The sequence below is a fragment of the Penicillium coprophilum genome, assembly GCF_028826855.1.
Source record: "Penicillium coprophilum strain IBT 35676 chromosome Unknown utg000002l_segment0_segment1, whole genome shotgun sequence".
Taxonomy (NCBI): Eukaryota; Fungi; Ascomycota; class Eurotiomycetes; order Eurotiales; family Aspergillaceae; genus Penicillium; species Penicillium coprophilum.
The window spans coordinates 4,341,780-4,353,717 of record NW_026622722.1 but is presented as its reverse complement, the minus strand read 5'-3'; the positions used below and the strand labels follow the sequence as shown (position 1 = coordinate 4,353,717).

Below are 11,938 nucleotides of genomic sequence, written 5' to 3'. Positions count from 1 at the left end.
GGCGGTCATCTCGAAAGGCACTGGGCAAGTGGATACTGTCCCTTTGCGGATGACTTTTATCTGTCAAAACGGAAGCTGCCGTGGATGACGTCAAGAAGAGAGAAGAGAGATGGCTTTTTCATCACCCCGGATAAAGCAACTCATGAGATATTTGTACACCGTATAATGTACAAAGAGACAAGTAGGAGTGAAGTGAAAGAGAGAAAGATCAATGTACAAGAAAGGAGCGCATTTGCAATACTCCAGGATCTGGACCATCCCCTCCTGAAGTCAGATTGAGATGATACTGGCTGACTCATCTAGCTACCTCGGATCAGGTACCACATCAGCTTATGCTGGCGGCCAAGTACTTGGGGCGAAGTACTATCACCACTCATTTCCCCCAAATCTATTCACGCACTTCATATCGTTTTTAGTTCAACATAATATGTGTCTCTATCTACAGTTGCTTGAGATTCCGCCATAAGTATTCATGTATTCAAATAAAACATATGTTCGCGAATTAGCTTCTCCATGCCCCAACTCGGGGTGCTTTCGTTTCCGTTACAGAGCCTGCGAACTGCATCGCGAGAAGGCTGACAGCATCTCTTTCTGAGCGCACTACTTCTGCCTCCAATTTCTGCATGGCACGAATCTCTTGCATCATTAGCTGTATCAATTCAGCCAGGTTTTTGGCCACTCTAGCAAGAGCAGACTGTTCTAGACGCTCCACTTGTCCGAAGCCGAGAATATCAAGGACTTGTAATTCGCGTGCACAGAGTTCCAGCCTCACATTTAATTTATGCAATGATTCTTTCCAGCTCCGCCCCAGGGGGTCAATGAAGGCGCAAACATCAAGAGATGTCGGTCCACGATCATGGCGAATAAGCTCTGCGTGGTAAAGCCAGTCTTCAAATGATTTGACAGCCTGGGAGTACTGTGCACCCCTGCTGTCAGCAGTCATATCCGAAACGTCTTGTAGAACCCGTGATAAAATCTGAATCTGCTCGGAGAAATCATGCGGACCGCGATGTTGGCGGCAATTGGAAAGCCATAGCCCCAGGGCCTGCACATTCAAGTGACACTGCCGCTGCCTTTCATCTGCCAGTACCAAGCGATATTGGCTAGCGACACCGTCGTACTTTTTGCGCAGACATGACTCAGAATCGGATTTCCATTCCGCATGCCTCTGTAATGAGTTGGAATGGAAAAGGCTGAGCTGGAGAAGCTCCGTCTGTAGTGCTGCAATATCTGGCCATGACGAAGGGATCAACAGATTCCCAGACTGAGGTTCGACTCCAGGGGTAGGTGTTGGAGGTTTGGAGAATTTCTTAGGGGACGGCGGTCGTTGGTAGTTTGATAGTGCCCGTGCACGTTGGGCGGTCACTGGGGTTGTTTCAGCTTGTTTTGTACTCTGTGTGAACTGACTCCTATGTTGCACATGGCTTTTGGCCTCCACCGGCGGTCTCTTGCCGGTGCTGATAGGTTGCCTCAAAGAGGCGGACCGTGTGGGGCGTGGTGGGGGAAGCATTTCTGTTTTCTTGGGTGAAGGGGGTCTTCTGATTGTAGGAGGTTGAACTGGGGACCGCCTTCCTGTCGCTTTCCGGGGTGAGGGCGGCGCGAACGATGGCGCGGAGCCCTTTGATGAAGGGACCGTAGTCTTCGCTGACGGCATCTTCAACGCACCAGGTCGCATAATGCTTTGGCGACGGCTCAGTGGAGCCCCTGTCTTCATTGCTGTAGAATCCGTCGGTGATTGCTTTTTAGGCGGTGATATCTCTCGCTGTCTAGTTGGTGACAGGTCTCCGCGTGGTTTCGGCTTGCTGCTAGGAGGCTGGATACGTCCATAGCCAGTTCCCCGACCGTTGTCTTGGACAGTATTCCTGCGTTGGGGCAGTAGGGTTCTTCCTCGGGCACTGACTCCATTGTCTTTCGGTGGCACACCCTCGACCGGCGAGGGATTGGATGGCGAGCGCTGCTTTTTATTCGTCTCGTGCGTAGAGTCATTGCTCGGGCTGGTCGTGGGAGGTAGTGGAGCCGATGATTTTGTTGTAGGCCGTGCTATATTTGATGTCTTTGATAATTAGCATGGCTTTTGTGAGTAATTGTTGGCACGGCAATGGTGGCACAGGTATGCGACAGCTGTGGGGAGTTTGACGGGTAAACAAACGGGGGACTGACTTGTTTACGGGGATCGCGCAGCGAAGCCGAACGCGTTGGGATGGGCATGATCGTACAAGGTCATCAGAGGAGTGGCATTATGCATTGGGTTTATGAAATGGGTTCAATGTTCAAATGTTGTTGATGGAGAGTCTGAGAGGTGTGCGATCTTCCCCAAAGTTACCCACCCCATTTATGTACCATTTTCGATCCTGATCTTCCAGGCTAGTCTATAGACAGTGAAAATGCATCTTCAATTAATCATATCGCTATAAAAAAAACACCAGAAAATGAAATGATACAAAGAACCAAATACATAAAGACCCTGCCGGGCGAAAGTTTGTGGTAGTTTTCTAATGATGCTACACACTAGAGCCAGTGCATCAGGGGGATTCTTGAAGCACATGAAGCGCAAGTCTGTAGAAATATATATTGTGTTGAAGGCAATTTTCTAAAAAAATCAATAAAATTCGAAGATACTAACTAATTAAAAGAGTCGCTGAAAATCAGTTGCTGAAGGCTGAGATTATATATCCGACAACATTCTAGACCCTTTTACGTTCCTGTCTAGGGTGATTCGAAACAGAATACAACTACGAACCGAATCTCATATCGCTTGGGTATGCCGGAAAATGAAATTGAATTGAATCTGTACTTGCAGGTTGACACGCATACCTCCTGTAGGCAGTCTTCCTTGACGTTGACTCAATCCTCACTTTCCCGTCATTGTTCCGTCACTTCCCCATCAGATCCCCCTTGCCATCGATATCGTGGTGTGAAATGTTTCTATTGTAAAGCTGAGTCTTTGCTCAAGCTGTTTTCAAAACAGCTCGCTGTGGGCATCCTCGATGAGAGCCTCGAGTCTGGCAATCAGCTCGGTGGCAAAGGAAGGGGACCAAGAGCTCCTAATACAGCGCAGCAGGTGTTAGTTCTCATCAATTTAGTGAAATCTAGGGGCATATTACTTACTCAGTCCCGGAGACGAGGGAAATCGCAGTTGTGGCTCCCGACTGGGAGGTCCACTTGGTGGCATGCAAGGTATGCAGGAAGCAAGAGTCAACAGCCAGGACTTCATCCAAGCTCGTCTCAGTAAGATCGCTCGTCTCAGTAAGATCGGAGAAAGAATAGCGTGGGCAAACATATCCAAACCAATCCAGGTACTCCACATCCTCAGGGTCCATGTCAAATGTGTCGTTAATTTCTGTGGTAGTATGCCATCCAGACGAGTCAGAATCGGTATGGCGCATGACTTCAGTGCGCAAAGTGAAGTCGACAAGCTCCATGTTCACTGGAATAATCTGGGTATCGGACCACAGATCAACAAGATCAATCGTTGGTCTCATACCAATGATAGCTTGTTTCTGACGGAGGGCACTGGACTCGGCGTCCGACCACAAATCGATAAGGTCGGTTGGGCTCATGCCGGTGGCATTGGCGCTCTCAGCCTGAGCAGAGGAGTTGTGGTTCGAATTGAAAACTGCATTTTCCGGCCAGAGGTCGATGAGGTCGACATATGATGGAAGTACAGGACGAGGGGCATCCCATCGGTCTTCAGGGTCGATAAAGAAACCACATGGGGCCTTGATCTGAGCATCCAAGTCGATCAAATTGATGTTGGGGGCTGAATCAATGATGCCAGTATCGAGCTTTATGTCCATAAAGTCAATGGATACCAGCAGAGCATTGGTACGAAGGTTCGAGTTGAAGTTATTGTAGTTGGGGTTGGACGATCTTGCGAACTCGCCATCCGGCTTCATAGTCATGAGGCTAAAGTTGCGCGCAAAGTGTTCCGCCATCCTGCCGTACCTTATTAATACTAGATTTTGCTTATTTGGTTGCTATACTTACTCGATGAATCTCTTGGAATAGTAAAATGAAGATTTGTGGATGGTTGCTGTCCAGAGTTGAGGTTGAAGGTGAAGTTCGAATAATAGACCGATGTCTAATTGAAATGGTGGGAGGCGAGTCTAGCTGTGAAAGGTTTGTTCCCTTTCGTCCAAGCTTTAACAGCTGGTGTCATTGAATGGCTAGGTGTTTGCTTTGGTTATTTACATAGCGGTGGTGAGCTCGATGCACAGAATTCCTTTTGGCCAGAAGATCTACTCATTGGACATGCTATACCTATATCGAGTATATGAAGTCCTATAGATCTAACAAGGCTGTACAGATCTGGCTGTAGAGCAATTAAAAATGGGAATTTGCTAACATATCGCCATATATGAGTTGGATTGAATCTCTGTATTGAGCTTCGGGGCCAGGAGACTGTTCAGAAATCTATGGAATGACTGCGCTCGTCTGTCAGCCATGATCATCATACTTGATCATTTACTGTTTGTTGCTCATGTATACGTTAAAACTGCTGTAGATTTTGTGAGAATGCGCTTGTAATGATGCTCGAGGTCTTTGTCTGAGAGAGATTTCACGATGAGGGGTACGTTATCTGCAAATAAATTCTTATTATAAGTGTTCATTTGAAAATCGACTTGATGTCAACTAGCTTAGGCAAGATAGACACAGCTGCTGGTGATTTTGGCGAATGGGTGACTTAAATACATTAGCCCTGTCCGTGAGAGATGTGTTCTTAAGTCCCAACGATATATCAGACCAGGAACATGGTTTATATGCATATAAGGTCAGGAAAATATTATATCTGCTCTGTCTTACTTGCAATTCAAGGTTATGATACAAAATTATGCATTCAAAAGTTATTCTTGCGCTTTGTTGTTACGATGGATCTTCCCTCTTCTCTAGATCGAGACAAGTGGTATATTTATTACAGATAGAGGTCATCCGACTGTCTCTGTCTACTCCAAATAAGATATAAGTTTCATTGATATCGAGTTTGAGATGATAAGATTCCCAGTTCGATGAGTAAACTTCCAACTCCAGCTGGCAACATTGAGTGGAAATCTAGGCTAGCAAGACATGATAAATCCTCATTGAACTGAGAGCTTTCCTTGCGGATGGAAATTTTCATCAATGGTGGTTTAGAAGCGACACCACATTGCGCGGAGGATCCCAGAGTGACCAATCATATCAGTCCTGGCGCCCAATACATTGAATCCTATAAGCTGGGACGACCTCTGTACTCTCTCGGTAGATGGTGGTTTATTTGCACTATGTTTACTTTTAGCCATCTGCTATCATGTTTGGCCAAATCTGTTTCCAGAAAAAGAGCGGATGTAGACTTACCACATTTCCACTACATTTTCCTTGTCCCCGACAGCACAGGAATGTGCCATCGTTGCAGAATTGTCCCTTCTGGGAACACCCAGCTCTCGCTTCCAGAGTCCCACCAGCCTCGGCCATTGCGAAGGCAGCTAGGGCAAATAGAACAATGAAAAGTTTCATGGTTTTAGATCTGAGTTCTGAAGGTTGTGCAGAGTTTGGTTGAGAGATTTTAAGATGCAGTATTGAGGAAGTGTCATTCTATGAGTGTCTTTATATAGAACTGACAGATCCTTGCCAAGTAGCCCTAACCCCGCTTAGAAGGTCGGTGTATGCGTAAGTATTGAGTACCCTCTTGACTATTTTCCTACTATGAGAAGCAGATTGCAGATCATTAGAACGAAACACCTGGCCTCGTGTGTCAGACCTATGTCTTATTGGTTCGCAATCCGAGGTTACATTGCAGGAGCCAGATTTGTGCGAGCCAAGAAAGAACGGCTTATAGAAATGTGCAGGTCTTTTTGAACGGTAGAATGTTTGTGCTGATCCCTGAAATTTTGGAATACGAGTGAGCGCCTGTGAGGATCATCCCTACATGAAGAAAATATGTACATAAGCCTGCATGTGTGAGGTCGTGGGGCTAAACTTAAAGCACCTAGCGAATGGAGATGGATTGACCAACTGATATCAACAAGGTACAACCAAATATAAGAAGCAGATATTTCGCCCCCGATATAATTCAACCAATCTTCGCTTCTCCACCAGAAATACCAACTATCCGTCCCAAAAGCCTTTTCAAAATGCGTTTTTCTGTTTTGGCCCTTGCAACCTTCATTGGGCTAGCCTTTGCCTCACCTATGGAAGCTGAAAAAGACTCACCAGCTTCTGTTCAGACCAACAACTGCTATACACTCTGCAAGATCGATGGCGGAGTGAGTAATTGGCTTCTACAACTTCAAGTTCCGGCTAATCATATCAATTACAGAGCAGCGACTATTGTCTACAAAAATGCGCCAACCAATAGGAGCCGCAAAATGTCATAGAGAAAGGGGACAGTACAACGTTCACGGCCAGACGGGTGTCATTCTGATTGTGGCTTGGCCAATCAACTCTACTCTATGGGGAGTATGGGGCCAGACTATAATTGGTGTCATCCTTGTGTATTTGACCGGGATCAAGTTGTTTGTACTTGGCGGTTAAATGATGGGCGTTCACGCTTCTTGTCTAGATTATTTCAAATTCTCTGCATTCAATACAGATATCTCCTTTCATCCTTTAGAAACCAGCTTGCTTCACATTCCTACTTGCGAACCTATCAAGGAGGCCATCAAGCTACACTATTCTTTAAAGAAAAGATGAGGTTACGCATGGGTTTGTGCGGGCCGGATAGAAACGGGAGATCGACACGCCTTTCCTACGCGGCTGAACGCCCCAACTGAAATAGTTAGGGCAACGACAGCTCACACCCAAAACTGAGTCCTTGGCATATGTACATGTACACTTTGCATTGGTACTTATCTATCCACGACTCCGGTGAATGAACCTTAAAATAGTTCGATAAGGCTTCGGGTCCTGTATGGCAGTGAAGTTTCCAATGTCTCCTTCTATTTGACGTTTAATGATACCCGTACAAGGTAATACGATATCAAATATGTGATCACCATCCATGGATCTTCGACCTTCTGACTCGAATTCGTGGACATTCTTGGCCCCATCCTAGATAGGACCCTTATTAGGCCACACATCTCAGCCGCCAAGCAACCTTGGAAATGCTTTATGTAAAGTCCAAAGTCTTGGGTACATATAATCACGGACAGATCCCCGACCTATGGGTAAGGATTCTAATTCCCAGTGGCTGAAATCTTACAATTCACGGCTAGTACCTTTAGCAGTTATCGTCAACATTTAAAGCCTGATAATATTGTATTGCTCTATGTAGATGCGATTGAATTGAAACGAATCAAGACGTATGCGATGTAACCCTTGAATATCAACTTCATTCTGAGCTGCCCGGGTCTAAAAATCCCCGTGCTTAAGTTTTGGAGTGTCACAGGAGGCTGAACTTGGCAAACATCAAAGAATTTAGGGATATTTTCATGAATGGACAGTTGGCATAATGTAAGGGGCTCACTACACAGGATCGACATCGTTGCAACCTATAGCAGACCTCCTCTCCACATAGCCTCATCGTAATCGCTCCATCAGTCCAAATGTGGAGGATCTACATGAACCCTGCATCAGTCATTAACGAAGAATCCTTCAAACCTGGGGAAAGAAAAAGGAATTCCACACCCACTACGGAGTATAGAGTAAATGATTTGATGCTAGTTCTTGGCTAAATAGCGCAAGAGTAATCTATTGGACCTTTATGCTGATCATACATCCCATCTTTTGTATATTGTACAGTTGCCTTCTTATTACATAAAAGTGTTAGGGTTATGTATAGCAACAGTGTGATATATACCCCTCATCAAAGACTTGTGAGCAGTTAAAATTATATAAATACAGCCTTCTGTCTCCCTGCTAGAAATTATTTCTCATCTCAAGTCAGTCTTTCATACCAAGACCCAAGACCTCCTCAAAATGAAGTTCATCTCCGCCTCAATCGCTCTTGTCCTCTCTCTCGCTCTGCTTACGGCTGCATCGCCTGCTGAGCTAGACAAGAGGGCGTGCATTACGAAGAAATGTGCTGCTGCAGACCCCCAAAAGTGCTGTCCCGATAAATATGGATTCTGCAATACCGATACCAAGCAATGCCAGTGTGGAAAGGATTGCTTCAAGTCCTAGGTGAAGGTAAGCTACTGAGCTGTATTGGTATCAAAGGGGCCAAACTGATCATATTTTATAGAAGAAAGGCCGTACGAGCTGGTGATGGTGAATCAGCCGGATTCGAACTACGGATTGGATTACATATGTGATACTCAGTCATTACAGTCTCAATTGAATCAATGTCAATGATTTTTCGATGTCATAACGGATAGTGGTGGGAAATCAGTAATCGAGGACTGGATATCAAAAATGTTGGCAGACTGGTTATCTGGCTGCTCTAGTTTGCTCTAATGTAGAAGGAGTAGACCAGACGGTGATTTGAATCTCGTTGATGAAGTATCACTGTGGCATACGACTCGGAGGCTATTAGACTTCTTGGTATCGTTAAGTCGGGGTAGGAGAGAGGACGCTCGGGGACGCCTGCGAGAGAGAAGCAGACATTCCCATCAAATACATATAAGAATTATACCAGACGTTTATCGGGTATTTGATAGCTGTGACGCAAAAGAGGAAGAGAAGTGATCGAAATGATTATGTTGCTAATATAGGTGTCATCGACAGGAAGTTGTCATATCTTCTAGATAGCTTTCTACATGTCCCTCTTATGTCTTTCTAGATGTCTCTCTAGATATCTGATCATGGCAAGCTACCTGCTCCCGGGGGAGAAAGGGAGAAATTGTAAGTAGACTTCATGGCTCCGGAACACCTACAATATCCCAGAGAACTATCGGTTGCTTATGCATATTGTTTCCAGATTTGTTTAGATGACTACTTGCACTGTTCCAGCTAGAAAACTCAAAAATAACGTCAAGAACAACGAGTGTGACACTCTCTTGAGAGTGGAAGATATCTACGAAATAGATTGCCTAATTTGTACTCATTCATGGGCAAACATGATGGAAGGATAAGAATTCTATACTAAGTTTGGTCTACCGGTCCTAGTAACAGGTCAAAGCAGAACGTCACTTTTCATCACAACCAGTGCAATCAATGCCACACAAGGCAAAGCTTGCGAAATAGAAAGTAGAGCCATCTATCCATCTAGCAAGTAGCAGCCCTCAGAGACTCCCACGACGAGGGAATGCAACACCATCCACTGCCGGGTGATCTGTGAACCAGCTAACCTTCTCACCAGCACCCTGGTTAACGAGAGCCGAAGGAAGACTAGAGCCCTCCTCAAGATCAAAGATCTGCTTCATAATTTCCTTCTTGCCCGCACCGGTCGCAACAAAGGCGATGCTGACAGCGTGGGTAACAACCGGCAGGGTAAGGGTAATGCGCTTCGGCGGGGGTTTGGGGGAGTTTGTCTCAGCCGCAACCCAAGCATCCTTCTCACGAAGCAAAGCATGACCGGGGAAGAGGGAGCAGGTGTGACCATCGGGACCACAGCCCAGGAGGATAAGATCGAAGATGGGTAATTTGACGCTATCCTTGGCTGCGAACTCGCGCATCAGATCCTCTCGGTAGAGATCTGCGAGTTCCTGGGGGTCGTCATCCCCGACGTGTTTCTCATCGATTGGGTGGACGACAGGCGAGCCGAGATCGGCGGGGATCTTGCTGACGAGTTCGTCATTCAGCAAGCGGTAATTGCTGTCTTCGTGATCGAGCGGTACGGCGCGCTCATCGGCGAAGAAGATGTGCCACTTGGAGAATTGAGGGGTGTCTTCGGGAGAGCCATTGCTGGGGGCGAGGAGGGCTTTGGCGAGAACGGTTGGCAGAGAGCCACCGGAGACAGCGAGACGGAAGGTGCCGTGTCGGGAAAGAGCGGAGTTCTGGCAACGGAGGACGTAACCTCGCAATTGTGCAGCTAGTGCGTCGGAGGTGGGGAAACTGTAGAGGTTGGGATGTCCGGCCATTGTGGAATATGTGGGTGGGATAGAAATGAGGGGCAGGAGATATTTTTTTGGGCGGGAGATCTAAACGCTGGGATTTTGTCTAGAGGTCTAGACTCGATAACCAACACAGTCCCGAAGAAAAAAGAACCCGGATAGAGGGAATATGACGTCGGCTGGGCAAATCGTAAGGGAGATTTCGTGTTTCCAACCGTTTTACCCGTTTGCCACACCTTATCGTCGACTTTCGACCTAAATGGAGCTAGCAGGGTACTGTCCTTCAAAAACAATGACCTCTTTCATCATTAAACAGCGGAAACAGGAATTCAACTAATTTATCCACAGAATTTAAACATATATAAACGTATGGATCTACCGACAAGTTACTAGCTTCTTTAACAGATAGTGATGTTATGGTGATATTATATGTCTTGGAAATATAAATCTCGGGATATTAGCGTTAAGCCCAAGGCGTCCACCTACGTACACGTACATGAGAGGGTTTCCTATTCTGGTTTGGGGGACCTTCCGGCCTCCGAAGGTTCTCAGCCCATATACTAGACTATCTGACCATTCAATCAGAGATATACTACGAACTACGATCTACGGAGTACGGAGTAGAGAACGCCAAATTCCCGATCCCAAGAGCCAAATTACTCGGCATGTCCGGGTTTAGGTAGCAACGTTAATTCGGAATGAGCGCCCCAAAACAGCCCAGATGTAAGCCCAGATGTAAGCCCATATGATCGGCAGAGAAGGGATAAGTAGGGTACAAAAGTATTGGGTAGACAATTTCGATAGATTTTCCCTGTTTCATATCCCTTTCCTTATTTATCAAGTCGTATCATCATATAAACCGGGGTAAATCACAGGGACTCAAAAACATGCAATCGCCCCCCTTTCTCTCTTCACATTTCTCCAGTTTCTCCAACATGAGCTCTCCAGTACAAATTACTCCTCAACCTCAGACTGGTGGTGTTGCCCGTCCATCGGGGGCCTCTCCTCCAACCCTCGACATTGTCCGATGTTCCCGTTGCCAACAATCCCTCAGCCTAGGCCAATCAGGCAGCAGCATCGTCCAATTCGGCATGAACTCTTACTACTGTGGCCGCTGCGCAGCCAAAGTCGGTTTCGGAGAATGAACAGTCTACGGCTATGAAACGATCACCAAAACCAAACACAACCCCAAATACACCGGAGGATCGGTGGAGTCTAGCGAATGGTTGACTGGATCAACATCAAAAACCGTCTTTCAAACCAACAAAAAATCAATCCCCCCCCGGTCGCGACGATGCGACTTTCCGAATACAAACTCCCATCCCTTCGATACTTTCCTATTCGGCTTCGCTCCGGACCTGAGATCGAGAGTCCCTATGAGCTTTGGGAGCTGCGCCGATACTGATCTCGGCGATTTCCCATGGGATGGAGGTGTCGGTCACCGAAGGAAAACATATCGGGGATGGTGCAAGAACCACGGACCGAAGTACTCCGTTCGCTTGGGAGGCCCATTCTACCCGGTCGGCCTAGAAGAATCTGGTTCGAAGTCTTGCAAGTTAATAAGCAATGCTTTTTATGTCTCATATTGCAACTTCTCTTTCAATGGCCTGATATTATCTCGAGCACTCGATGTCTATTACGAACCTGAAATATAACAAACTCGAATTGCCTACATATCTGCAGAGTATATTTAGTCCAGACAATGCTAGTAATCCTAATTGCATTTGGCATCCGGGGAATTGAACCCCGCCCGTGAGATAAATTAAGAACATTCCATCCCACACGCCAGTCAAAGAGGCCATAGATATGCGCAAAGACCAGATTGGCCATATGACCTCCCCGGGAGACCTGCGCTTTGGTCTTGCATCGTCATAGCACAGCTTCGTCTCACACCAAGTTCATCATACATTCCTCAAAATGTATGGAACACCCTATGCGGATGGTCATTTGTCTTTTTGATATACTTCCACAGTCGCACATGCCCTGTGCCATGTTTATTATGGTTCTTGCCCCTCTCCGGGTCTCGTCTGTAC

The 11,938-nt window shown here is 46.4% G+C and overlaps 6 protein-coding genes across 6 annotated transcripts; 2 read left to right on the top strand and 4 right to left on the bottom strand.

Annotated features, from left to right (window-relative positions):
* Nucleotides 1-502: 502 nt before the first annotated feature.
* N7500_003685 (uncharacterized protein) lies at nucleotides 503-2,208 on the bottom strand (the record flags this gene model as incomplete). Its single annotated transcript, XM_056674831.1, has 2 exons — nucleotides 503-2,053; nucleotides 2,161-2,208. 2 exons carry the CDS (start codon nucleotides 2,206-2,208, stop codon nucleotides 503-505), a joined length of 1,599 nt encoding a protein of 532 aa, XP_056535356.1.
* A 751-nt stretch (nucleotides 2,209-2,959) lies between these two features.
* N7500_003684 (uncharacterized protein) lies at nucleotides 2,960-3,935 on the bottom strand (the record flags this gene model as incomplete). Its single annotated transcript, XM_056674830.1, has 2 exons — nucleotides 2,960-3,044; nucleotides 3,109-3,935. The coding sequence occupies 2 exons, from the start codon at nucleotides 3,933-3,935 to the stop codon at nucleotides 2,960-2,962; spliced, it is 912 nt and encodes a 303-aa protein (XP_056535355.1).
* A 1,333-nt stretch (nucleotides 3,936-5,268) lies between these two features.
* On the bottom strand, nucleotides 5,269-5,490 carry N7500_003683 (uncharacterized protein; the record flags this gene model as incomplete). Its single annotated transcript, XM_056674829.1, has 2 exons — nucleotides 5,269-5,298; nucleotides 5,332-5,490. The coding sequence occupies 2 exons, from the start codon at nucleotides 5,488-5,490 to the stop codon at nucleotides 5,269-5,271; spliced, it is 189 nt and encodes a 62-aa protein (XP_056535354.1).
* A 617-nt stretch (nucleotides 5,491-6,107) lies between these two features.
* Nucleotides 6,108-8,094, top strand: N7500_003682 (uncharacterized protein; the record flags this gene model as incomplete). Its single annotated transcript, XM_056674828.1, has 2 exons — nucleotides 6,108-6,239; nucleotides 7,855-8,094. The coding sequence occupies 2 exons, from the start codon at nucleotides 6,108-6,110 to the stop codon at nucleotides 8,092-8,094; spliced, it is 372 nt and encodes a 123-aa protein (XP_056535353.1).
* Nucleotides 8,095-9,134: 1,040 nt separating this feature from the next.
* Nucleotides 9,135-9,932, bottom strand: N7500_003681 (6-phosphogluconolactonase; the record flags this gene model as incomplete). The annotated part of the gene is made up of 1 exon (XM_056674827.1): nucleotides 9,135-9,932. One exon carries the CDS (start codon nucleotides 9,930-9,932, stop codon nucleotides 9,135-9,137), a length of 798 nt encoding a protein of 265 aa, XP_056535352.1.
* Nucleotides 9,933-10,840: 908 nt separating this feature from the next.
* Nucleotides 10,841-11,050, top strand: N7500_003680 (uncharacterized protein; the record flags this gene model as incomplete). The annotated part of the gene is made up of 1 exon (XM_056674826.1): nucleotides 10,841-11,050. One exon carries the CDS (start codon nucleotides 10,841-10,843, stop codon nucleotides 11,048-11,050), a length of 210 nt encoding a protein of 69 aa, XP_056535351.1.
* Between the last annotated feature and the right edge of the window lie 888 nt (nucleotides 11,051-11,938).